This window comes from Poecilia formosa, unplaced genomic scaffold, assembly GCF_000485575.1.
Source record: "Poecilia formosa unplaced genomic scaffold, Poecilia_formosa-5.1.2 Scaffold138, whole genome shotgun sequence".
NCBI classification, from domain to species: domain Eukaryota; kingdom Metazoa; phylum Chordata; class Actinopteri; order Cyprinodontiformes; family Poeciliidae; genus Poecilia; species Poecilia formosa.
This window is the reverse complement of record NW_006800077.1, coordinates 112636-140243: the sequence shown is the minus strand read 5'-3', so window position 1 is coordinate 140243 and position 27608 is coordinate 112636. Positions and strand designations below refer to the sequence as shown.

The following is a 27608-nucleotide window of genomic DNA, read 5'->3' as shown; positions in this document are numbered from 1 at the left end:
TTTTTTTTTTTATCTATGCTCTCACACAAGCTGACTTGTGGCGTCTGATTTTGACAGGCTGAGGCCCAGTAGATTTCATATTCAGAAGAGATTACCACAAGTTCGCAAGAGATTACAAAGTTGCTTCAGAAAGCCTGCAGAAGACATGTCTTTTTCTGTACATTTTACTTTGTTTAAACCATCATACAAGGTAAAAAACATTTAAAAAAAACATACTTATTTTTGTTAGTTTATCTCAGTCTTTGCTTTGAATCTTTATCCTGATAGAATAATCTGTTCTCATTTATCTTGATGTGAACCTTCTGCTGTCTTCCGCCTTTATAAGAGCAGGGTTCTTATGCTTGACTTATGCTTGAAGTTTCGGATACATCCCAGTAAAAAACAGACATGCGATTCACACAGGAAACACTGATGATCAACAGATATGCAGGCAAGCTGCTGCCGGACTGATAACTGGGTGAGAAACGAGATTCATATGGACTTTAAAATGCATGACTAAACCAAGCAAATTGGAGCCCTGAACCCAAAGTGGATGGAAGCATTTCTCATCACTTTAAGTGACTCTGGGATGTAATTAGTCAGGAAATGTTTGTTTTGCAGGAGAGGAAGGTGTTAACGGTGCGTGTGCTCCGTTCCAACAGATGAGCCAATCTAATATCTCCCTGCGAGTCTCAGAGTAAATGGGGTTCGTCTTTCCTCCGGTTAATCAGTCTGGCTGGACTTCCTGACAGCCTCAAGTGACGACGGCAACGCTGCATTGATTAAATCCCTTCCACCGGAGCGGAACCACTTCACTCATTTTAAGTTTCATCTTTTGGTCTCATTTTTATTCCAGCAAACTGTGAGTCACTGCTTTAACGGCATCGCCAGGAGCCCACTTGTGTCGACTGTGAAGGCACTGACACACACTCTAAAACACACACAGCAGGGGTCCAGTCTTACGGCCGGCGCTGAATTGTTATTTCTCTGCTTCGACACTCCAGCATCGGGGTGCAAACGCCTTTAGAGGGGAGGTGACACCTGTTGTTTATGTTCAAAGCAGGAGGAGGAGACATTTTTATTTCCGATTGATCCTGCTTTCTCGCTGCGGTGGAAATTCGCTCTCCAAGCGTCCCGCTACAAAGTTTTTCTTCTCTGCCGTCTGCTCCCAGCAGGACATATTTCATGGCCAGCCTCTGTGTTTCGGAGTTGGATTTAGACCATGCTGCAGCACACAGGGACAATTCGATACCGAGTATGAAATCACTCTGCACAATGCATGGGCCCGTTTCAGGCTTAAAGGCTGAACTCGCTGGAGTTAACAGCCATGTTTCCATCCAATTGTTATGGGAATTTTGAGCGAACTTTTAAAATGTTGTAAAGAAAACAAAACGTGGTTGCATTAACTCTTTAACACGAAAGTCAAAAATCTCCTCTGGCAGGCCTAAAAACGTTTTTGCAAAATTGAGAACGTTTTTCAAATTTTTACAATTTCCATCAAAAAACATTGATGGAAGAACGGTTAGCTCAGGTTTTTTTTTTTTTTATATCAAATTTTGTTCAGAAATATTTTATGTAGATGCCTATTAGCTATGTTGGTCACCTGCAACTTTGCAGCAGGACCGTTGGACCTAAGGAGGCCAGCACTGAGGTGTTTTAAGGTAAGAACCCTAAATCACCTCTTCAGACAGCTTATCAGCAAAAATAAAAGTTAATTTGCAAATTAGATACTCTTTAAGGAACATTTTGTGGAGGTAGTTCTAATTATTCTTAGTGAGTGTTTCAGGTATTCACTGATTTTAGGTATTCAGATCCACCTGGGGTCGACTGTGTTTTGCTCCAGTGGTCTCCTGTTGTGTCTGCCCAATAAAATTTGTATAATAAGAAAAATTGAACAAGAGAAGCAGTTATATAATATCAAGTCTGAGCTGCTCTTCAGATGGGCACTCAGAGCACACCTGAGAGGATTTTATGAAACAGGCTCAAGAAGATTGTTTTCAATCTGAAACCTGTTACTAAGGACCTATTGGATTTGGGGAAATACGGCATCAGACCCAAGACTGAGAAGAAATATTGTTCTGAGCGTGAGAGTGTTTGCTCAGCACTGAATAATATTTAATGTTGAGCACAGCTCTGAGCCTTTAAATAAACCTCCACCTCGTGCAGAGCTGAGCTGGAGAAGCAGGTGGATTAGTTTGTTGCTCTTGATACCTTATTTGCATGTTGTGCATCCCAGCTGTGTATAAATTAAAATTCAGTCAGGGTAGCTGCCCTCCTTCGGCTGCAGCCTTTGAAAACGAGTGTTCTCTGCATAGTGCAGGTGTGAGGAGAAGGAGCTGGCTGCCGAAATGCAAATGAACAGAAATCACAGCTGTGCCTCACAGCTAAAACTTTATGGCAAATCTAGACAAAAAAAAAAGAATAAAAAAAGCACAAATTAAACCCCCGTCAGTGTAGCACCCTAAGAGAAGGAAGTTGCATAATTTTAAAAAAGAACAAGGCTCAGAAAGGAGGACTGATTTAAACTCTAACTGAGTGTATGACCAAGAGGAAACAAAGAGACGTGAGCAGATTTTTCCATGGCATCCAAAGGGGCAGTAGATGATGACACACTGCTGACATACTGAGATGCTAGCCAAAACAGAGACACATGGCACTCCGTGAGTACACCCTCAACACACACACACACACACACACACGCACACACACACCAACTCACCAGGCCTGAGGTTTCCTCTTGAGCAGTCCCTGTCTCCTCCACTGGGAGTGGGGGCTGAGATGGTACGTCAGCTGACGACAAACCTTCTCCATCGCCCCGAGAGAGTCTCCCTCCTGTTACGCACACAGACAAGAAACGCACAGCAATCAGCCCAAAGGCAGCAGGCGGCCAGGAAATGAGGGAAAAACACAGGTGCTCAAACAGATCTACTGTCATTTGTTGTGTATTCACATACATCTCACTTCTGTAGCGCTGACCTGGTTAGCTGGGTAACCATAGCGATGATCACGCCTACTAAGAAGAAGGCGCATGGCAGCAGTGGATAAGACCGAGAGAAAACATTACTTTGCATCGATGGAAACGTGAACGACGTGATCGTATTGTTTACAGAAAGAGGAATTTATTGAAATATATGTGAAAAATTTAAGAAAAGTTAGAGGCACATAATATTTGCTAAGTTCAGCCAAGATTTTCCCTCTAAAACTTTCAGGACTGATTTGAGTTGAAGTTGCAGAGAAACAACACATTCAGCTCCGTAAATGAAACTGTTTTTTCTCGCTTTTTGACAGAAAGCAAGAAAATCTTATTTTTTGTTTGTTTGTTTTTGTCTTTTGAAATGGTTTCACACATTATAAACATGAAAAACCTCCATCTAATTTTGTCTGTTCACAAAAACAGACCAGTCCCGATGAATCTCAGATGTTTGAAACCCCCAGTAGTTCAGCAGTTTAAGATAACTGACCATTTAAATCCACTTTTTTCATCATTCTGGTGGATGAAATGTAACTTTGCAAAATCTTCATTGTGTCTAGATACTTAAATTCACCAACTTACTGCTGTTTGATTGCCCAAGTTGTTTATTGTTAAAAACCAATTAATTGCTCTTAACATAAATGTCTGGCAAGTATTTATTAGAGCTGCACAATATATTTCTAAACAACATGAATAAGAAAAATATAGTTTTGCATTGAGTTGTGGGAGTTTTCAACTGGAACTCCACTAATCTTGATAGGCAGGATACTCACAAAAAAAATCGGAATTCTTTCAGTATTTGCAAATATACAGAATGTTTTAGGATGGTTCTTTCTTGACACAAGATAGCATCACCATATGACTTACTGGAGGTTATTTGGTCCCTTTACATTGCCCTAATTTGGTTGTTTGACCTGCATGTTTTCAGTTTGCACTAAAGAAATTGGGCTTACAAATAAAATCTGTTTTTTCACATTTTTGTTTTCCATCAGAGATTATTTTAGAGGTGTCACGTCGCATAAAAGATTGCCACAGAACGAGAGCAGTGAAGTGTTACAGCAGCAAATAAGGGGAACAAAAATAATTAAAGGATACGAGAACCACTGGAGCAAAGAATTAGTAAACGCACGTGCGTAAACTTATTACTGTCGATATGGGAAACGCACACACATACGCGCGCGCAGTCAGTAACGAGATGTACATGACGCACTGATTGGCTGTACGTACGTCACTCTCCATTCAGCACCTGGTGTGGCAAATTACCATCAATTTCAGAGTGTTAGCTCCACATTCTGGGTCGTGTAGTGACTGTGTACGAATGAGTGGAAAATATGAAGCACTTTAACACATCTGTTCACAACAAACGGTGACGCATACAGAGTTTTTCTGTTATTCCTGAAGAAAAGTTAAATTTTAGGAGTATTGCGTTGGATCATTAACTGACTCTTTTTTTTTTTTGTTATCTGCAAAAGCAGCTAAAAATAAAATGTTCATGTTGGTCTCTAAAATCTGAATAAATCTGATTGTCATCAGCTCTGCTTCACCACAACCATGTCATCTACACTGTAAAACATTTATTCAGGCAAGTATAGGTTTTATGCACTTTTGTTAGGAAATAAATAGACATTCACCAACCCCTTAAGGATCTGGATATTTGAATCTTGCTTTGTACGCAGGAAAAGGAGTTAGACATTAAAGCGAAAAAAATATTTCCAGGCAGACTGTTTTAGAAAGTCAAATCATTTTCCCCACGGGGAGTTACATCACATCTCAGTTTGCCAAACAAAGTTCTCATTTTTTAAATTAAATGGAGCGATAATGAATTCTCTGAAGAAACTGTGAAGATGTTCCAGAGAACGGACCTGCTACAAATTCTTATTTGCTCGGTTCTGAAACATTACCAGACCCACTCCACAGTGATTCTCTCAGGGTCGAAGGAGAAACCCAGACAGGAAATATCTCTCAGGTCCTCTTCATGAACAGCCTTTTCTGTGTCTTTTTTTTTGTCAAATTGTAGAGTTCTCTGTATACCTTTCTGTCCAGAAAGCGCCCAGGAACAGAAGATGAAAAAGAGCGTTTTGGCTAGCTCCGGTAAATTTGCAGCAATGGTGTTAAATTACCGAGCCGCTATGAAATTAACCAGTTTTAACGTGCATTCACGCCAACTCTGTTTCGTCCAATTTAATCAAACTTCAGTTTGTTCCCATAGGAAGTCGGGTTCGTTTGGGGAAGTGTGAATGTGAAATCAAACACTGATCTGGACTAAAAAAGTGAAAAGTGAAATCTGGTTCCGGACTGGAGACCCCTCCAGAAGCAGGAAGTGGACTACAGCGCAGGGCATACTGGGTAAATACAACCAAAAGTTTCGCTATTTTTTTGCCAAAGGCAAAAAAGAAATCCTACAACCGCTAAAATTTGACGCCACTTCATTTGTTTACGTTTTGTGAAGAAGGAAGTTGGGCTCACGTCTTCTTCAGAGGTTTTCGTGTTGTTTCCTCAGTGGTTCTCGCTGCAGCGCCCCCACAGGTGAGGTGGTGAACATGTATTTCAAAGACTTAAAATGTTTATTTGACAAAGTGCAGGATGAAACCGAACCGCACCTGAAAATGAAACAACAAATATTGGACATTTCTGCCAGACTCTCAGGTGCATGGAGATTTTCTACACGTAAATCACTCTGAAGAACAAAAATGAATTAAAAACACTGGGAAAAAAACTGAATATTTGTACTTTGTTTCATTAGATTTACTTGATTATTCTCATCTCTAAACTAAAACATAAGCATTTCAACAAATATTAGTATTAGGGGTAAATTTAATATCAATCGAAATTGAACAACATCCAGCAGCATTTTGTTTTTTTAGGGTGTTGTTTAAAAATATTTAACTGCAGTATGTATTTTTTTTTATGAAATGAAAACAGATTCCCATGAACACTTACTAAATATAGTGCTGGAAATATCTTTAGGCCCATCTTACTTATTGGTGTTTTTATACCAAACACTGGGCTCTATTTGTGCTGCCTCTGTTACAACGTATTGATATTTTTGCACCAGCCAATAATGCGCAGGAGCCAGAAAAGAAAGACAGCAGCAACGATTTGCTGACATTTTGTCTATTAACCAGCTCCTCCATCACTGTCTCCCTTTTTCATCCGCCTGTTGTGATTTCTCTCAATCTTTTTCTCTGCTGATGTCTTCCTGTCTCCGTCTTCCTCCCCTTTCTTGTTCCATTATTGATACAGAGCACATCTGTGAGTATTCCCTGTCTCCAGAGAGCTGATGACCCTTCCTGTCTTCCTCTCACTCAGTCTCTCCTTTTCATTTTCGGGATGCTTCCCCTCCACTTTAGCCCCTTCGGCTACCTCTCTTATACAGTTAGTTGACACAGTACAAATTGAACCATTACTTTAGTCCTATTTTTCACTGTATGGCCTGCACACTCTGCTAAATTAGTGCTAACCTCTTCCTCCGCTCTGCAGATGAATTGCTTGGATAATTCAATCTACTCGCTCTCGTTTTAGCGGTCAGGAGTGCAGGGGAAGACCTGGCAGACAGCTAACTTAGAATCATGGCTTGCTCTCAGGAAGGAATCACTTTATGCGCTCCATAATCCAAGAGATGCCGCAGATAAACCTATTTTGGCATTTTCTTTACTGCCTTTAATGGAACAAAATCAGATAAAAGGATCTGTTGGTGTGCTGTGGAGAAAGCTCAAAATGCACAAAAAATAGCTTTCAGGGGTGGAAATAACAGGGTGAGACTATGTAAACATAAAACCCACCCTTTAATTCAAATTCAGTTCAATTGATAAATACTTTTTTGATCCCAAAAGGAAATTAAATGTTGTTGTATCTCATAAAATTCAAAATTCTTCTAAGAATCAGTATCACTTTGAGTCAAAACTGCATTGCTTTACAATAAGGATAAATTTCAGTTTTTGATGTGGGCAGGAACAAGACATTTCGTTTTCTAACATTAAGTAAACATTCGGAGCTGCATTCTAGAAAGTAACATGGATTAAGAGCATGCTAAAAATGAAAGAGGAAAAAACGGTGCATTTTATTTTGCAAAAATAAATTGACCTGGATGCCAAGGCTGCAACGCGTTGCTCTTACTGATGTTTCACCTCACTTTGAGGACGACAGGACAGTGTCAGATGTAGAAGATAAAAGAGCTTCAGAAGAGATGCAGCAATGGGATAGATGAAATGTTGGGTGAATGAAAGACTGTGTGCTTTCTGGGCCCCGTCCGTGTGTTTGGCACAAAAAAACATAATGAAACGCAAAGAATCAATAACTCTGCGACTATTATTCATCACAGACACAGAGTTGTCAGTGGGTGTAGTTCGGCTCACATCTCATTTGGTTTAAATTGCGCCGTCTTCTTTGTCTGAATCCATCAGGTCACTGAAATCTGTAGAGATGAAAAGTCAGTCAGCTCAACAACCTGAAATACTTTGTTTCCTAAAAAAGTAGAACCTTGAGCATGTTTTCCTCAATTTGTCCCAGATGAACACAACTTCTAACAGAAATATTCTGCGCTATAAACTCCTCTTTACCGTTATTCTATTGCCACTTTTCTCATATTCTGATGCAAAATGTTTCTTTACTCTTACTTCCTCCTCCGATATGCACTAAGGATGATTTCAGGCCTGATAGTTTGGTAGACTCGATTCAATTGGGCACCAAAATTGCAACATTTGTTACATTTTCAGCTGGTGTAGTTAGCTTTCACACTGCACTGAGTCAAACAAACCAAGCTTTTTGAAAAACCTGTTCAACTACTCGCCTGTGGAGGCGCTGCACCTTGAACCACTGAGGGAAGCGACACAAAGAACTCTGAAGAAGACACCGAGCACAACTTCCTTCTTTAAGAAATGTAAAAAAAAAATGGAGTGGTGTCAGATTTTATCAGCTTTGTCTTTGGCAAAAGAAGCTAGACTTGCACGTTTGTTTTGGCTATATTCACTCAGAATCCCTTGCTCTATAGTTCATTTCCTTGATTTCACTTCAACCGTGAGACCTGGGTTTGTAGACGGACCCGAGTTCACTTTTTTGCTCCAGATCAGATCTCGATTGTGCATTCACATCTCCCCAAACAAATTTCTAGGCAAACAATATATCATTTGATTGAAGTGGATTAAACAACGCTTATGTGAATGATCCCTAAAACTGGGGTTTTGAAAATGTGGGGCAGCTAGCCCCCATCAGAAACCAAATCAAATCCAATGAGAAGAGGGTGTAAATCAAATCTAAATGTAACAATTAAAATGTGACGCACCCACCCAGCTTGCTGTCAGAGGACATATGGATGAGTGGGCTGAAACTCATTACAGGCATCTGTTGATTCTCCCATCGGAACATTTTGGAACAGTGACATTTTATTAGCTGCCATCATTTGCTCTTACCATGGCAGTGCAGATAATCAGACGATAATCAGATATTATTCATACATAAAGTGGGAATAGCTGTGTGGCTTTAATGAAACTGTGATACATTGTTAGTGGAACAAGCTGGTTATGATTTCTGATGAGGTTTTAAACGGCGGGAACGCTTCACAACAGATTGGTAACAAACTGAGGGGAATGAAATGGTAAACATCGCAAACAGGTTGAGGAAAAAGACTTTTAACAGACTCACTAATAGCATGTGCCACCTAATGAACAGAAATATGCTTTCACACCGATATTAATGCCATCCAGCTGGAAGTGGTCGAATCAACATGATTTATTTCTAACTTAAAGAAAGAGACCAGTCCTTTCCTTTAGATTAGTGGTTTCTGTACCAGGAAAGGTTTGCCTTCTGAGCTGCACTTTCATAGAAGAGATTGAACCACCCTGAGGTCCATTTTCCATGTGCAAAACCCCAGGACTATTGGATTATTTAAACCCCTCCACCATTTTAAAGATGTCAGTTTGATGGGAGGGATCCTGCTGAAGCAGAAGGTGTATAGTGTCCAGTAATATGGCATCGTATCAAGTTTTGTTGCGGTGAACATAGAGCTGAGTAAAAGAAACAATCTTAATTTACTGATCTATCAATGCTCCAACCCCCAGAGATCAGATATGGATCACAGACAAAAGAAAGAGATGCTAGGTACAAGCGAGAGATAGCAGTCCGTTTAGATGGCTTGGACATTAACCTCTGGAGGTTTTCCCTGCACATCCCACCAGGACGTGATCTGAGGCAAAATTACAAGTAGCTTGTAGGGACAGCATGTCCTTTATGGCCTATGGACACTTTTTAGGATTGTCCAAAATAAGTTGCAGAGTATCAGCAGCAACAGGGATGTCTGGGATTTTACTCTCGCAAATGTTGCTGCCAATGATCTGATCTTGGATTAAAGGGAAGATAATGGATGGACAAGATCTAGGAATAGGCCAATTTTTAATTGTTTATCAGTATTTTAAAAACAACTTATCATAATAACTAGTAGGGGTGCAGTTTTCTGGTCGATTGTCGATTACAGATCTTTTAAAAAGCCTAACCTGCCAAAACCAATTTTTTTTTTTGTCTGAAAAAAAAATATAGCAAGAACGTTGCCGAGTTGACAAAGGTGGGGTAACAAATGTGCAGACATAACCTGGTGGGCCGGTCGGTCATTCAGACCTTTATCCCAGGAGAGCAGAAGTCAGTGGTTGAAGACAGATAGATCAGCTGGCCAATAAATTGGTACTCCCCCAACAACTGGTCATCCGGTCTTAAGTCCACATCGCACAGAATGGAAATCTAATTTATCAATCAATCAGGTTTGATTGATAAATTGATAGCACATTTTAGCAAAAAGGCAGTTCAAAGTGCTTTACATCATAAAACCCCCCCCAAAAAATGCACAGTTAAAGCAATCGATTAATCACTAACTGGAGGGTACAGACTCAAAAAAGGCCAAATGCTGAGAGAATAATACTCTCAGAGCTGTTATTAAGCCAAAATCGTACAAGAAATATATACATTTTGCATTTAAAATAAGAAAACTGTCTGTAAATATATTTTACCTAGTACTCCTCAGGTTGCTTATCGTTGTAGCTTCACCTGGTCCAAAAAAAAAGGTAAATAAACTTCTATTAAGGACTTTTTGCTGTCTAATAATTAATTGGTTAATCCAAAAAAATAGTCAGCAGATTAGCGCTGCATTGTATTGATAAAGAAAAAAGATGTTAGAAATATTTTTTTAGCTGTAGATGCATCCTTTGCTCCAAGTGATGAAGCATAGATTAAAGGAATGCTATTTTGTTGCATTTTAGACAACATTTAATTTTACTAGCTTTTCTTATTTAAAAAAAAAATTGAATTGGTTTTTTGCATATTTTCTTTTACTAAAATAAGTAAAAAGGCTTAAATGATTAAATGAAAAAATCTGCAGAATGTGCCAATTTTTTGAACCTGATTAATAAGTTAATTTATTACTAAAATAACCATAAGCTGCAGCCCCACTAAAGCCTGACTCTATTTGATACAGATCATCAGCTCGGATCTGATATTTCTCTCCAGAGTCAAAGCCCAACACAGATATTGTTTTCAAATGGGGAAATCAGGGAAGCTGCTGGATTCACTCAACCACATAAAAGATGAGACATGGATGGATGAAGCAAATCAGAAGATACGTTAAAAAATAGACAGATGAGAAGATACCTGTGAGGTGTGAAATGGGGAGAATTAGGAGAGGAAAAAGAGAAGAGAATCAGCACAGTCACAAAGCAATGAACACACATCTGACATCCTCCAAGAAAGCTGCTGGTTTTTCACACAAAGTAAAGGAGGGAAAGTGTCTGAATATTTTTACACACCTGCTCTATAGCAACATGCTCCTGTCTGTATGCCAGTGTAGGTTTTCTGCATGTGTTTTTGAGCAGTAAATATATGTAACCAGTGGGGATTATGTTTCTTCTTATGCATTTTTTTTTTAAGATAGAGGACATTTGTCAGGTTAGACTCTCTGCAGAGGAAGGCTTATGGCTTAAATAGGATTAGCTGAGCTAAAATTCAGAAATCCAACCATTTCAGTTTTTCCACCTGAGCTTCAGGCTGACAGGTTCCTCTCTCTTTCAGGACTTTGCTGAATTTACCTACTGATATGTAGCTACCAGTAGTCGTGACCAAAAGCTTTGCCAGCAAATCAAATGTTTCACAAACTTTGCAGCCTCAGTTTTTTTGGATACCACTGGAGGCTAACAGACGCTCTGTGACTCATCAAAAATGTTGCTTATATGTTGGGGGTGTTTTTTGTATTTTATTACTTATGTCAGTATATTCAGGAGCAAGGAAGAAGCTGTGAAAGAGTTCAGTTGTCAGAGGTTTCATCTGAAAGACGGTGAAGACTTTCAAAGAGTGACAGCAGAAAGTCTTCTTTAAAAAGTAACAAAGCCACACCAGAGACAGAGACTGCAGTTCTGCAGGAAGTACCAGGATGGACAGCAGAAGAGTGGCCTTTATGGAAAAGTGTCAGATGCAAAGTCATTGTTGGAATTAAGTCATAAGAAGTCCAGTGTGCGGTTTGTCACACACCACAGTCCTGGTCAGATCAGACCAAAATTAAACTGCAGAGGAAAGATAACAACGCACATCACTCTGATTCAGAGGTTGCATGACTTCATATTTTTTTAAAGTGGAGGTCAACATGGCAGCTTGGACAGAAGTCAATTACACAGAATAAAACTAACAAAAACCAGAAAATCATCCCGGACATTTTCGGCAGAAGCAGACTGTCCCTACTCTCAGCACGCCTATAGTGACACATGTTGGTGGCAGCATTATGCTGTAGAGATGTTTGCTTTAATAGAGACAACGGAGGCTGGTTAGAGTTGAATGGAAGATGAACTTTGATAAAGAAATAGCAGTAATGTGAGAAAAGCAACATCACACTGAAGCACATGTACATGTAATATAAGAATGATCCAGTCAAAGTCCAGACCTTAACCCAGTTCAAAATCTGCAGCAAGATTTGGGAAACAATTATCCTCACACAAATGCTTCTCATCCAAATTATTTCAAATGGACAAACTGTTTGTTCTTTTCACATTTAAAGCTGTTAGAGACGCAATAAAAGCCTTGCAGCTACCACCCATTTACCCCTTTCCTTCTACCTTATAATTATGCTCTACTTTGTGCTGGTTCGTCACATACAATCAACGAAAAATATGTCAAAGTGTGTAGCCGTAACAGGCTAAAATGTGGAAAATTCAAACGTTACAAATGCTGTTTTATTATTTCTAACTTCTTCTCAAGCGGCTGTCTTTTCTAACGCAACATGTCCGTTCTCTATCCTTTTTGTCACCTTTGTTCGTTTGGCTCAAAATGCTGTGAAGCAAAGTGGTGAGAAAACAAAGAGCGGCAGTTGCTGCTGGTCAGCGGCAGGTTAGACAAAAAGCTTCAGGCCACAGATGATTCATTTCTACATGTGACCCGCAAATGCAACATCAAAGGCAGCAACACCTTTTCCAAAGCTGCTCCCATCAAAAGCCAGCCTCTGGTGCCAGTTTCACAGCAGATCCAGTTGGATTCATAGTGTTGGACAAAAGACATTTTACATCATATTGTGTGAAGATTTTTTCTTTTAAAAATATCAGTGTACTCTTAAAAGTGTCTAAACAATAATAATAATAAAAAACAATTTGGTTTCTCCATTTGCTGAAAGAAACAATGAATACTTTCTAGATAACTGTTTAAGTGGGGAAACACCAGGCCATCCTTTATGAATGGAAATGAGACAAATTCATTACATGCCTCTTTGTGCTTCATTTTTATCCAGTTGTTCTCTACAGATTATTGTTGCTGTGAGATTCTTCTAGTAGTGCGGACATCGTCTGCCTCACTTTCAAGAAAAAACTGAACAACAGGAACTTCAGAGGGATCTCACTAAATATCTGACTGCATCTTTAAAGTTAGAGCGTATGCTTTGATAACAATACCATACAAGATTTTGGCATTTGTAAAAATTAGGGACAGGACTTTAATATGCTCATTTTGATTAATTAAATAATAAATATTGACAAATTCAAAAATGAAACACAGTTAATCAAATTTTTTAAAACACAAAAGTCCCAAGCGGGAACTTTTGTGTTTATCTGTAAACAGAGCGACACTGGGGGATTAATTCTTGCTTTAAATAAAATAATCTGACGGGACGTTGGAAAAGGCTGTTGCTGTGTGCATGGTGTGCTAAAAGGAGTGAGCCTGTTACCAAAGTTATTCAAGCCTAAAATATAATTTCAACGCAAAACATGTGGAAAAAGAACAGACGTCCACAACACTAATGTCATCCTTTTTTCAAAGTTAAATGACTGGTGAGGGGTTCCTGAAACACTGGAAAGCTAAACTGATACAATAGCACTTTCTTTGCACCAATCTGTGACAGACTAAAAACAATAAATATGTTAAATAAATATGTTAGTTTATCACTTAGTTTAATGTAGTTTAAAAGAATCAAACATGGAGAACCAACATTTTAAACTTTATAAATCTAGAGCAAACTTAGAAAGTACCATCTCCTTAGCAATCCAAAACAACTGGAACCAACGTCTAGTTTTATACTTACAAATATCCTGAACGAGAATCAGACATTGGAGAACCAACTTAGCTTTTATTCAGCAACTCAGAAAAGGAGCATTTAATTTTACACGTCACTCTGAAGATCTAGAGAAACTCCTATTAGTTTATAATTGTGAAGTACTTTTGTTGTTTTCCTTTTGCTTTTCTACTGTTTTTTTATTTATTTGTATTTCCTCTAATTCATGGAAAGCACTTTGAAATGTCTTGTTGCTGAAAATGTGCTATATATAAAAAAAGGAGCTTACCTTACCTTGTTGAGTTCATATGTATATTTATTCAATAATTCATCAACAAAAGGGGTTTTTGAATTAACTTTTTTTTTTGCTTATTTTGTTGATATGTTGTTTTTGATTAAAATGTACCAGGTATTCCGCAATTAATTACAATTTTTAATTGAGTCCAACCACTTGTAAAAACTCATGTCATTTTTTTTTTTGTTTTTTTGTTCAAGAAAAATTAACATAATAAAAAACTATCTTTCTGGAACTGCAAACTACTTTTGATTAAAGTCAGTATGCTCTTTGAAGGATGAGATGCACTGTCAGAGATCACCCGGTTACTATAGCGACAATCAATAGTACCCTGGCTTCCCATTGGCTTTATATGGGCATTTAGGGGATGGAAGTGAAATGTGAAGAAAATGGAAGAGTTTATAAATGGTTAATAATGTGATTCATCTATGAGATATTTAATTACAGAAGCTGTGATGTGGCAGTGGTTCGGTTCCCCTCGGTTGCTGTGTGTCGTCCCTGTGAATGCAGGAGTTTACGCTGGTTACCGCGGTTACCAGTGAGCAATAACATGCCTGTTCAGTGTGTTACTAGGATCCAGGAATACCAAGGTTTTCAACATTTGTGGATTTAAAAGTACTAAAGCCCCCTCCCACACATGTTGCTGCACACTGTCAGTCAGATGGCTGAAAACCGGCTCACAGGAAAGACTAAATAGACTCTTTGGAAATCTTTCTGGACATGAAAAAAGCTCCAGCTGGCAAGATATGATTGACATTGGCCAATCAGGAGCTGACTATGGTTACCTGGGCAACTGCCCCGACTAATTAGCTAGTAATAAACCCCCATAAAACAGGTAACCATCATTTTGCTCCTTTATAAAAAGCAGAAAGATGATAAGAGCTAATAATATTTTAGCCTGTAAGCACATAACTGGTATATAAATTTGCTGTACTTTTTTTTCTTTCTGTACTTAAAGACAGCTTTATTTATTAAATAACTAATGTTTTTAAGTTGTGATATTGAGGTAATAATATTACCATGTTGTGTGTTTTATTTGAGAGATTGGGGTAAATATGAGGAGATATTTGTATTCTACAACTGGATGAAGACGACGTGCATCTTAATTTAAACTGAGATGAAACTTTGCTTTTTCATAAAAGTGAAACTGAGTTGTTCAGCATTGTAATTCCCAAACTTCAGCTTCATTCTCACACAGAAGCAGCATCTCGAAGATGGCAAAGCTCTAGCAGGATATCTCAAAGACTCTTTGTCTTCAACCTGAGGTGTTAATATAACCAAAAGCAATGAATTAAAAAGCAGAATAATCTGACATGGAATGTTTATAGTCATCCTGACCAATAAAAACATTTTTACATTTTCAAGTCTCTCTACTTTTATAATTCATACTAAGCAAACAGAACAAGCCTGCAAACAAACAGTTCTGCAGAGAGGATCATTAAAGCTGACCTTCTCGCCATCCAGGACTTGTACTGATCTAGGGTCAGGAAATGGGAAACAGCTCTGCAGACCCCACACATCCTGGACACAAACTGCTTAGACTTTTGTCTTCAGGTCGCTGATACAGAGCGCTAATTCAGCCTCAACAGAGACGGCGTCTCTCCTCAGAAAGACACAAAGAGCACCAGATATTCTGCTGCAAGCATCTTTACAGTGTTTTTAGTGTTTTTGAGTTCTTTAGTTGTTTTTTTTATCTCCACTAAAATATTATCAGTTTCTATGATTTTACTTTTGAAAAAGATGCAGTTCTTTCAGACCTCAAATAAGGCACAGAAAACAAGATAATGTTCATTTAGAAACAAGAATGCTAATGTTTCAACTGAGGAAGAGTTCAGAAATCAACATTTGGAGGAACAACCAGGAGGTTTTTAATGGGGTTCAGTGCAGTGGGCTCTTATGTTTTCTCCACACCTGTTTTTGTATTTCTGTCCGTATGCAGTGAGTCAAATTCCTTGTTTATGCACATAAATTCAGCAATTAAAGCTGATTCTGAGATTGATTCTGAATATGGTGGCTTAAATATGACTTATGCAAGTTGCTCGATTGGCTCATAATCACATATTTAATTTCATCTTCGTGTCTTTCAAACCTTTTTTATTAGTTCAATGATCCAAATCAGCGGCTGGTTTCAAATGATGCAATCAAGCGACTCTTTTTTTCATTCATGCAGCACTACAAAAAAACAAAAAAACAAACATTTTTTAATCCGGCCTCTTAGTTAGACAGGTTTTTAGCCCCCTTATTTATTCATGGAAACCTGTGACTAATCCTCCACCATCTTTCTGTTTTTATATATTTCTCGGACAGATTAATCAAGCCGGTGACAGGGTGACAGGGTGACAGGGTGACAGGGTTCATTCACTGGGCTATTTGTGTCCCGGACTCCAGCATTGACTAAAACATTAGCAGCTGACAGAGAATCTTCACGTGGAGGCGGACTGTACCTCCAAAGGTCATGTGTCGACCTCTCTTTTCAAACGCAAAACAGAAACAGTGGAGAAAGTAACGACTTCACCGGCTGCACAATTTCTACATGGTTTTCCACAAGCCCAGCTGTGTTAAAGGCAGCAGATGGAGGTGAAGGAAACAGAGCAGAAAAGCAGATATGATGGAGAAAACAACATCCACTGGAAAGAAAAAGAAAGAAGAAGCATTCTCTCTGCATAAAAGCAGCTTTGTGTTATCGGGCTGCTAAATGCAGAGCAGGTTAAGTGTGCTGGATGTAGTAGAGCTCAGAAAATATGCTTTTATGGCAATGTATGATGGAAACTTCTTGTAAGAAGGAGAGTACAACAGAGTGCAGGAATTAAACCTGAGTTTTTCAGCTCCATCAATCATGTGACTATTTCAGAAAACAAGACTTTAAATAGAGATTATCTCATATAAAATCTTAATTAAAATAAATTAACCGTTTCTTATCCAGCCATTAGATAAGAAGAAAGCCTAACCTGTCTGATATCAGTCATTCAACGCAGAGTAATCCTGAAAACAGGAAGACAACACCTCCCTCTGACTCCCCTTCCGATGTTTTATTCACTCCTGCTCTGCTCTGCTCAGCCTCTGTCTATTCAGCTATTATGAGCCGCATACAAAACCCAACGTCTCCATTTCCTCTGTGGCTCTGAGAGGTCAGCTTGATCCCTAGCAAAAGGCAATTGTGTGGAGAAGCAGATTTCTCAGGTGGATCTGTGTAATTTGAAGCTGGAATGTAGCAACCCAGTGTTTTTCAGTGTTAGTTGGGACAGGTTATTGAATAATTAACTGAAGTTGACAGCAATGTTTGATAAGTAGGATTAATTGGAAAGTCTGTACTTGAAATCGCTCTGTTAGATTGTCTGAATGGTGAGTTGTGAATCGACACAAAACAAAAAACTGAATTCAATATTGATTTAGCAACTTTCCAGACTTATGAGGATCTGAATTATAAAAGAAAACAGTCAAAACAGCAGCTCTGGTTTTTTAAACTACAATCGGTGGACTCCTAATGTCATGAATTATTTCTTTTAGAAGACTTTTCGTTTCATGTCCCGAAACATTTTCCAAAAACAAACTAGCTGCAGAATAAAGTCTTCATTTGACATCAAAATATACATTTTATTTACATTTTATCTTTTAATTTGATCCCCTTTTTTAATTTATGCACTGTAAAACATTTGAGATGCATTTATTTGACTCTTTAAGTCAAATAAATTTAGCAAGTTTTAGATTTTGAACTTAAATGTGAGTTTGTGAAAGATAAGCTTACAAGTAGTAAGTTGTGTTAACTTTTTATTAAGGTAAGGTAATTTTATTTATGTAGCACATTCAGCAACAAGGCAGTTCAATGTGCTTTACATGAATTAGAAGGAAATTCAAACTAAACAACAAAACCAAAAGAAAGATAAAAAGGTAAAAGTAACCCGACAGACAATATAGCATGTGTCAAACTCAAGGCCAGGGGGCCAAATCTGGCCCACCACAGCTTTTTATGTGGCCCACTAGACACAAATAGAACCGTCAGGATAACAGTGTGCTTAGATATTATTTTATCAATCAATTCAAAGCAGTTTTTATCTATTTAATGCCAAATTGCATCAATGAATCACTCCAGTTTCTTGTGGATTATTGTGGAAATTCGTGGTGCAATATTCGTGTAATAAAATGTTACATTTACATGAGCGCAAATATTTCTAAATCACTACCACAAACACTTTTTTATTGCTGGAGTGACTGGAAATATAAGTATTATTTGATTTCAAGAACTTATTTATATTTTCACAGTTTAATGGTTTTTATCAGAACATTCTGGCACAACTGGCCCTTTAAGAACATTCATGATCCTGATTTGGCCCAAAAGGAAAATGAGTCTGACACTCCTGGGGGTTCAACAAAGACTTTGTGAATTTGAGGGAAAATGTATTTGGTACAGGGACAGGAAGTGAAATATTAAAACAGCTCTCTGATAATCCCACGTTTTTTTATTATTGTTTGAATAAAGTCTTTATTTTAATCCCACCACTGCATCACTAACTGTGTTACCTTAGGCTTCCTCTTACATCATTCGCTTGGTGGGAATGATGTTTTTAATAACTGCCCCCAAATTACACATCAGGCCTTTTAATTCCTGTCTCCACCACCATCTTTCCCTCCTTCCTCTCTGCATTATTCATTCATAACGACCGCCGCCATCTTTCGCATCGTCCTCCTTCCCTCCCGCTAACATGATGGCCGACACGAATGGACAAACACAATCAGCAGCGGTTGCCTCAAGAACGCACGCAGACACACAACCACTTAGAGCACTTCCATAACCTAATAGCGTCAGACAAAATGAGTCAGGAGATCATCTGATAGCAGCAACACAGTGAATCATATCAGTCAGCACACGTGTGAGCATGCTCAGCCGTGCTCACTGTAGTCTGAAATATTTACTGCATATGCTTCATGTTAGACTGTTACTGTGTGAGTGGATTTAATTTTGTTAATTTATGGTTATGAGGAGCAGACGCTGGTTTGCACTTGGAGCTTTGTTCAGCTACGGATGAAGCTTTCAGCCGCGAGGGGTCGCATTGGGTGAGAAGGTCAGGAAGGTGACGACCTACCGTCTTGGGGCAGTGGACGTATCGGGCCAGGCTGATGATCAGGTCGTGTGTGATGGGGTCAACCAGGTTTCTGAAGCTGGCGTAGCGATACAGGACGTCATCCAAAGACGTTGACTCCATTCCCAGATCCTGCACACATAAAACAGCAGCAACATAAACTCACTGAGAATGATAAATCCCAGCCTGCACTGCTTCCTGCCTGGTAGGAATATAAAACTAAAGAGGATTACGTCTAGTCACAAACACAAAACTTAAGGATCCTGTTTCTTTTTTCCAAGCAATTCTGGGTGTGTTGAATAATATAGTTAAAATTTGACAAAGAATATTGATCTCAATTTCTCATTTGTTGTCATCTGATTTCCATAAATGAGACTAAAATGACTAAGCTACACAGAAACACACCCATATCTGTTCCTAAAAGCAAAAATAAGAAAAACAGACACTTAAAACATCTTTACATTTTAGCCCAAGATGCATTCCTTTGTTTATTTTGGACAAGCTACCAACTTTTTATTTCATATGTGACAACCAGAAGATACAGTTTTCCCCACATTCAAATAATGTGGCAAATGCATACAGTCTTTAATATTTGAAATGTGAGTCTGATAAATGCGTCTGAAAACTTCTCCAGTAAACCATTAAAATGGGTGATATTATGTATTTTCCAGGCACCTAGAACCATTTTAGCACAACAAAGTAATCCAGCTGTTATAAAAAAAAACATCAAACATGACTTAAAATAAATTTTATGTCATAAGTTGCCATGAATTGGGCCTCTGTCACTGTAAGAAGCTTCTACTCTCTCTGACACTCCACTCACCAAATACACCTTAAAACACAGTGGAAACTGTTTTAGCATCACCAGTGAAGCTGATATCCACAGTTAATAAGCACCATAGGCTCCATTAAATGCATCAAAGGTTTGACGTGTAAAAGCCTATACAGCACTATACTGTAAGCTTTTATGTAGCCCAACAAAGGAGTGGCAGACATAAATTAATCATTGCCAGTTGTGTTGTTCCTGTTGAGGTGCAAAACAACGGAGAAAAATTTAGTGAGTAAAGCAAAGACCTTGGGATTCATCAGCAGCACCAATCTGCTCATTATGTTTCCATTTTACAGTTAGATTACGTGGAAATTAAACATTTTGTTTTGGCTCTTTGAGTACAAAACGACCGTCGGTCACTGGTGAGTGGGTGGGATAGTGGGTGATTTCAGTCATGTACTAATAGGTACCATCAAAAACAAGTAAACAACTTTTTATGTGTAGAAAGATACCTGCAACCTTCTAATGAATCAATTTAAATTTGTAAACAGATATGAACTAATCTAATGCATTTTCTCAGATAAAAAGACATAATTAAAAGCTTTACCTCTATTATTAGCTAATGGATGATATGATACAAACAAGATATAGAGGTACTTCACTCATATGCACTCCACTGCTAGCAAAAGGTTATTCTGAAACCTTAATTTATTTATATCTAAATAAATTAATAAAATAGTCCATTTGCTGTTTCCTTTAAACATTCCAAAACATTTTAATCACTTCAGCTCTTGTCAAACATCTACTATAATGCCAAAAGTACGAAGATGCTTACGAAACCAAACACTTTAACAGTATAACAAAGCAAAGACTTTGACTTTAGTATGGAGCTGGTCCACCATTAGCAGCTATAACAGCTTCGACTCAGCTGGGAAGTCCGTTCACAGGGTTTAGGATTATGTTTATGGGAATATTTTATCAGGTTGTTGGATAAGAAAGCCTAATACTGATCTGCTTCATCATAAATGTCATCAGGTAGCAAAACCATCCTGCCTTGTATCAACAGTTCAGGATGGTGGTGGTGGTGCAATGGTGTGGGGCATATTTTCCTGGCACACTTTGGGCTCATTAGTACCAACTGAGTATCGTGTCAACACCACAGCCAACCTGAGTATTGTTGGCTGTGGTCATAAAGGGTTATGTGGTCATAACCCTTTATGACCACAGTGTACCCATCTTCTGATGGCTACTTCCACCAGAATAACGAGCCATGTTATAAAGCGCGAATCATCTCAGACTGGTTTGTTGAACAATGAGTTAACTAGACTTGAATGGTCTCCACAGTCACCAGATCTCAGTCCAATAGAGAGGCTTTGGGATGTGGTGGAACGGGAGATTTGAATCATGGATGTGCAGCCAACAAATATGCAGCAACTGCACGATGCTATCATGTCAATATGGATCAGCCTCTCTGGGGAATGTGTCCAGTACCTTGTTGAATCTATGCCACGAAGGATTATGGCAGTTCTGAAGCCAAAAGGGGGTCCAACCCAGTACTAAGAAGGTGTACCTAATAAAATGTAGTTTCTAATTTTTGTCTCCAACCCTGCTACGTTTTCATGTTTTAGCATGAGCGTTCGGGTTGGTTTTGCAGACAATTTATTGCCAGTTCAGTTGCAGGACTGATTATTTGATAAGCAACACGGACGGAGATGCTTGGTCTCCTGTAGAAACCTATGACTCACCGAGTTTTCCTTGCTGCCTGTTCTGCGTAGGCGGTGAGGCGCATAATGACAGCAGGTTTGAATGAATGACATGCATGTGTTAATTAACTGCTGCATTTTCAGGTTTCAGAAGCAACAAAGCAGATAACAGAAACCAACAATTAGTCTATAAAGCAGCTGTCTGATGGCACGTTATGGTACTAACCTGGAACTGAAAAAATGTCCAAGTCTTCAGGAAATCAGTTTTTTCTCTTCACTGTAAGTTAAATTTAGAGGAAACGTCTCTTGTTTTAAGTCAGTTAGAGTTACCAAAATTATTTGCATTTGCTAAATGCCACAATAATGAGAGAAAGAGGAAAGTTCAGTTCAAATAGGTAAGTTTTGGTATAATATAAAAGTTAGGCAGGTAGGCCTGCGTGTGTGTGTGTGTGTGTGTGTGTGGGCCTGCATTGCATTAATGCACGGTGCGATATAGACGGTCATATGTAAATTGTTAATATGTTTTTCACGTGTTAAAAATCCTACATTTTTGACCTGGATGAACTTCAAAACACCACACAAATACCGGCCTGTCAGTGGAGTGAAAGGAGAAAATGAGAACAGCTCAGCGAAACGATGGATTAAAACGGTGGATTAAGGTTGCCCCAGTACTTCAGATACTTAAAAGAAAAAGCTAGTGAATAATTATTGATATCGACTGAGGAGCTTATATCATGATACATTTTTCAGCCAGGCTGTCCAGCCCTACCTGTCAGTATCATGATTTTTCTGAAATGCTGTGTTGGTTTTACAACTGATCTGCATCCATTCTGCAAAGTTTCACTTTGTCTCTTCAGTTCGCAGAATATTTTCCAACAAGTCTTTATTTTTGACACATATGAGATATTTTTATGTTCTTTTTATGTTTTTTTTTTTTTGCCTTTTTTTCTTATTGTTGAATCAGGAACTCTTGTGCTTTAGATATGGTTCTTGGATTAGTCATTGTTGCCCTCGTGGATTAATTTTGGTAGACCTGCCACTACTGGGAAGGTTCGCCACTTCTCCATGTTTTCTCCATTTATGGATATTATTTCTCAGAGTGGTTCTCCAGAGACCAAAATTATTAGAAATGACTTTTTAACTCTTTCCAGATTGAGAAATGTCAAGGATTTTGTTTCTTATCATTTGTTTAATTTAATCAGGGCAGGGCTTTATATATTATTAGTTTTTGACATTTTTGCTCTACTTGATGCTTTCAGTCAGGTTTTATTTAAGTGATGTCTGAATTTTAATGGAACGGCACTAATTAGACCAGGATTTCAGGCGCAAATGAAAAACAGCTACGCTAAGCTTTGTATCTGAAGCCAAACCCAGATATGAGGAAGTTTTATCAAGTCAATAATTCTGATTAAATTGTCTCCAGTGATATAACAAGCTGAATCAATGCAGGAAAAAGATTACCGACACCAAATAAATATATATTTTTTGATTGAGGTTGGAAAGGCACTCAAAGCTCCTCATGAAATACAGATGAGTTTCCGCAATTGGACTCAGTTTTAACTGTATTCAGACACTCAGAGTAATTTATGCTTTCAGAAAACAGTGTAGTCTTTACTTTTGTTAGTGAAAGAGCGGTCCACATCAAAGGAGAGGTCTGAACGCAGCTCAGCCTGAACAAAGACACAACTGCAGTCAGACATGGCGAACGCTGCGACTCAAACGTTAATAAAGGGAAGTGGAGTCTGGCGCTGGAGAACTCAGATCTATAAACACTTCACAGCGTTCTCACTGACCTCTGCTGAGAGACAGCTTCATTGAGTCAACATTTTTTTCCAATTACAGAAATTGGGAAAGCACCTCAATCCAGAGTCTGGCTCAACGGCACACGGCTGCTGCCAATTGTTGTAACTCTCTGCAAACTCGACAGGTTATATAAAAAAACCCAAAGCCCGCACAAGATGTGAGTACTACAAAATTTGATTTGGTGGTTTCAGCATAAATAAAGAGATGTCAAATTGTTTAAAATATTCATTTCAGCTTTAAAGGAATTGCTAAGTTTACTTTTTGAGAGTGTGAAGAATAATTATTAGTTATAGTTGCAATCTGATGTGACAGGTTTAATCTTTCCTTTGTGTTTGAGCTGGCTTTTTCACAAATACGTCTCAGCAAATAAGAACCAATTGCTGCTAAGCTGAGCCAATTAAACTTGAGTTCTTCTCCTAGATCTGTCTTGAAAATATATTTTCACACCAGATGGACCGTAGACTCAGTTCGATTCGGACGAAAACTGCAACATTTGCTACATTTTCAACAAATCAAATCTTTTGAAAAAAACTGTTCCAGCCCTGTGCCTGTGGGGGGCGCTGCACGAAGAACCACTGACGGGAACAACACAAAACACTCAGAAGAAGATATGAGTGCAACTTCCTTATGCAGAAATGTAAATAAAAATGCAGTGGCATTCAATTTTAACAATTGGCAAAAGACCACAAGCTATTTCTCCTGCTAGCTCTAGGCTTGTGTGTTTGTTTTGGTTATATTTACCCAGAATTCCCTGCAGTGTAGGCTAATTTGCTTCCTGTTTTTGGTCTGTTTGGCATTCACATATGAATTCAAACAGCGCTAGAGTACGCTTCAGCAGAACCGAGAGCTAGGCGGACCAAAGTTCACTTTTTTTGGTCCACACCAGAGCTCACATCACACCTCCACCATCGAATCGGACTTTCTATGTAAACAAACAAGAGTTCAGTTAGAACAGGACCGGTGTGAATCTGTTAGTGTTAACAGGAAGTGGGGTCCTAAAACAAATTCTCTTTAAGCCCGCATAAAACTTTGGGCGAGCCGTGAATAAATCCGCTCACCTGAGATGCACATGGTCTTGGAATAATAAAATCTATATTTTGTTCAGGCAGCCATGTTGCTCTCCATCATTTTATTCTGTGAACCCATACAAGAATCTGAAGTTGAAGGTTGAGTCAGCCTGAATTCAATACAGCAGGAAAATAAATATCAAATTACAGCTGAAAAATACTCAGTCCATTTTTTTATTTTACTATGTAGTCCATTTGTTCTGTTATGTATTGAATGAGTGTGAAACATTTACAACGTGTCCTTCCATCTCAAATTCTGAAAAGAGTCCAAAAATTTTGTTTCTTAGATGACAAATTTGATCAGCTCTCTATGAAAACATGTGTTGATGGAAGTTTTTATGCAGTAAGCTCTAGTATTTATTATTGCTGCCAAAGTGGAGCTGTTTAAAATTTAAATAGAACATTTCAAGAAACAGAGCTAAGAAAAAATGTCCTTTTTAAGAGAAAAACAGGATGAGAACCGACTGCATTATTCTGCGCTCCATTCACCTTGGTAGTCATGCTATGTTCAGTATATGTTATATAATCAAATTGCTTTTACTTAAAAGAGAAAAGCAATAAATCATTTCTTCAACCAAAACAACAAATTGATTCTTACAGTTAAGAATCTGGGTTAAGTCCAATCACTGACACTTTCTTTGGCATCTTATCAAAAATACTTTAAACCAGAAGAACAGCAGGACAACATTTATTTTTTAGAGATTTTGACACTATGCCATTCACAGTCTGTTATTGGACTGTGAATGGCATAATTACTTTTTGATAATTGTAGTTGTGTGTATCTCATTGTTTGGTTGAGTGACATTCTGTTTTTTATTTGACCTCCAGTCTGAAATAAAGTTTCTTTCTATGCAGTTTTAATCCACTGGTGCCATGATACTGATTACCCACCTAAGTTCAACTTATTGAGTATCTCTCAATAAGATCAGATTAGAAAAAATAATAATATTCCATGCAGAACTGCTTGTGTGAGATTACCAATGACACCATAAATAACCAATAAAAGAAATCACCGGGTATATATTCCATATTTTTGCTTTCTTTAGTGTATAAAAGTCAGAGTAAGAGTAAATAAATGTCATGGATGCTATTAATATAACCCGAACATAACATGTTCATGTTATTTTAGCAGCAGTAGGAATAATTGTTGCCTTTGCGATCGACTTATGACAGTTAGATCATGTGATACATTGATGTTATTGTTTATCAGCAGAGTTTTTGCCGTTCGTCGTCAACACCTTTTCAACTTTTCTTATTCCAGCTGTTGCACTTTCACTCTGCTCCATCCCTTTGTGTCTCGCCACACCCAGTTCTTACAGTCTGTTGGTTTTTCCTCTCCTGCTGTGGCAACGGCAGCAGCCAGCCGAGCCGAGGCAGAGTTACGCTGTAAATCGTAGCATTGTTCACCGTTACAGCAAAGCCACTCTGAATATAACAGCTCCAATCATCCAGGAAGGGAGGTGGTTATTTTACTGAGCATGAGGACATTGAATTACTCACTCGGTTTATTCAGCGTGTAAACAGGCAGTGAGAGTCGGGCTTTTGCTTCAATGCGAGTAGTAAAAAAATCAAGGAAAAAGGACAAAAACAAACAGAAACAAGCAGAGGTGCTGTGACTGCTGGGAGGGTTGTTCTCACTCTTCAATAAGCCTGTCACAATAATCAGTTAATCGAATTGAAGTGAGCTCAATAATTTCCATTTTGATGATTAAGAATTTCTGAAGAGGGCGTTTTGTTTACAGACTTCATGATTCGTTTTATTTAGGTTTTCAGTTGTGTTTTATTTTAGATATTTACGATATCTTCCATTTTTTTTTTGAAAATTAAAGTTTATTAGTCTTCTGAAAAGGAAACGTCCATTATTACCCAAATACCAATATATTTATTGGAAAAGGTCTCAGAACAGCAATATTATCGTTTATCGCAATAACTACGGTGACGATACATCGCCTTGTAAATTTTGTTATTGTGCCATGCCTCTACTCTTCAAAACTGATTTCCACAAATACATCAGTATCTACCTGTCTGAGTGTCTTCAGCATCTCCGTGGCTTCGTCCTGCTTGCCCTGCTTGGCCATCATCATCATCTCCTGGATCATCCCAATCCGGCGCTGGTATGGCGGTGGCGGCGTCCCCGCTCGGTTCAGCCGGTCTCCAGACTTCAGCATCAGGGAGGCCAAAATGTCCCCCCTCTCCTTGGTGGGAGTCCGTTTCCAGCTGTGCTGAGGACTGGCCCCGCCGGGCTCCTGGCCTTTGCTCTGCTTGGCCCCCATGGAGCTGCCTCAGTATGAACTGTGATAATAAGGACACTGGTCCCACCAAGCAGTTTGATTAATATCAGAAATGTTCTGCTCATTTAGATCAGGTCTGCAGCTGATCACATCCTTGTAAAGCCAGAGGAGCTCATGTTTGTAAAGTGAAGTAGCTGCACAGCTGAAGAAGCATCACCAGTATCACAGCAGAGGTTGTAGTTTCCTGTTTCAGACATCAGTTCATCTCAGGTTGGGAACAGATCGCAGGCTGCTGCCTGCAGCATGGCCGCTCAACATGACCCCAACAAAGTCAGGGTGTCCGATCACTAAAGTAGGCTACAGAGCAGAGTGTGGCCTCCCTGTCCCGAACACAACTCCAAAAATATTTAACTCCGAGAGCGGCGATCCCCTAAAACAGAACCCGGTGTCCTGGGCTGGCGGAGGAGCAGCAGACACAGAGTCGGAGGAGGTGCTGCATGAGGCAGGGCATGGCAATGTTTACACTGCAGATCAGCATCGTCCTTCTTCGGTTCGGTCGCAGGAAGTCATGCGGTACCTGCATCACACGCGGCGCTCGCCCTCCTCCAAGGTTGAATCGCCATCCGTGCTGGAGCAGCGAGCTGGACGCGGCCGCATCAGCGCCTCGGTCCGCGGGCTGCGCAGCGGCTGCAGCTCCGGAGGCTCGGCTCTACTGTAGGGGCGAGTCTGTGGTGTCCCCGGGCTGGAAGTGAATTATGCATCGCAGCCTCTGTTCGGCTGAGAGGGGGGCGACTGTACATGAGCTCAACTCCTTTAAACACACGGAGATGGAGAGAGGGAGCAGGAGGAGCGGAGGGAGCAGCAACACGGCCAGGAGATGGAGAGAGGAAGCAGAGGGAGCTGCAACACGGTCGAGCTGGCGGTTTCTGGGAGTCTCTCCTCCGATTTCCACTGAAAGCAGCGTTTTTGTTGTTGTGCTGTACATTAGCAGTGCCGTGTGTACTGCAAGCATGAGTCACATAGCTGAAATCCTTTTGCAGTCTTCAAGTTAAACCGACAAACAGAGAGGAACGAAAGTGTCACAGGGCCGAGCCAAGGTTGTAAGAGGCCTCAAGTAGAATGTTATTGGTGGGCCCACTTCCGGTTGTGCCCACCAGCTGACATGCTTTTTATATTGACCATGCTGGAACTTTTGAAGGGTTTTCCCC

General features: G+C 39.2%; 1 protein-coding gene across 3 annotated transcripts in view; it reads right to left on the bottom strand.

Moving 5' to 3' along the window:
• The window catches only part of lrrc75a (leucine rich repeat containing 75A), a 48644-nt gene that overhangs the window by 19225 nt on the left and 1811 nt on the right, over positions 1–27608 (bottom strand). For 2 of the 3 annotated variants that reach the window (XM_016676635.1, XM_016676634.1), the window contains exons 2-3: positions 18831–18959; positions 2699–2811 (exon numbers count right to left, since the gene is read on the bottom strand). In XM_016676635.1, the coding sequence (XP_016532121.1) occupies positions 2699–2811; positions 18831–18950 (233 nt within the window). In that variant the 5' untranslated portion in view covers positions 18951–18959. Of the gene's footprint in view, positions 1–2698; positions 2812–18830; positions 18960–26190; positions 26453–27608 lie in introns of all 3 variants that reach the window. The other variant, XM_007562548.2, reaches the window with a different exon arrangement.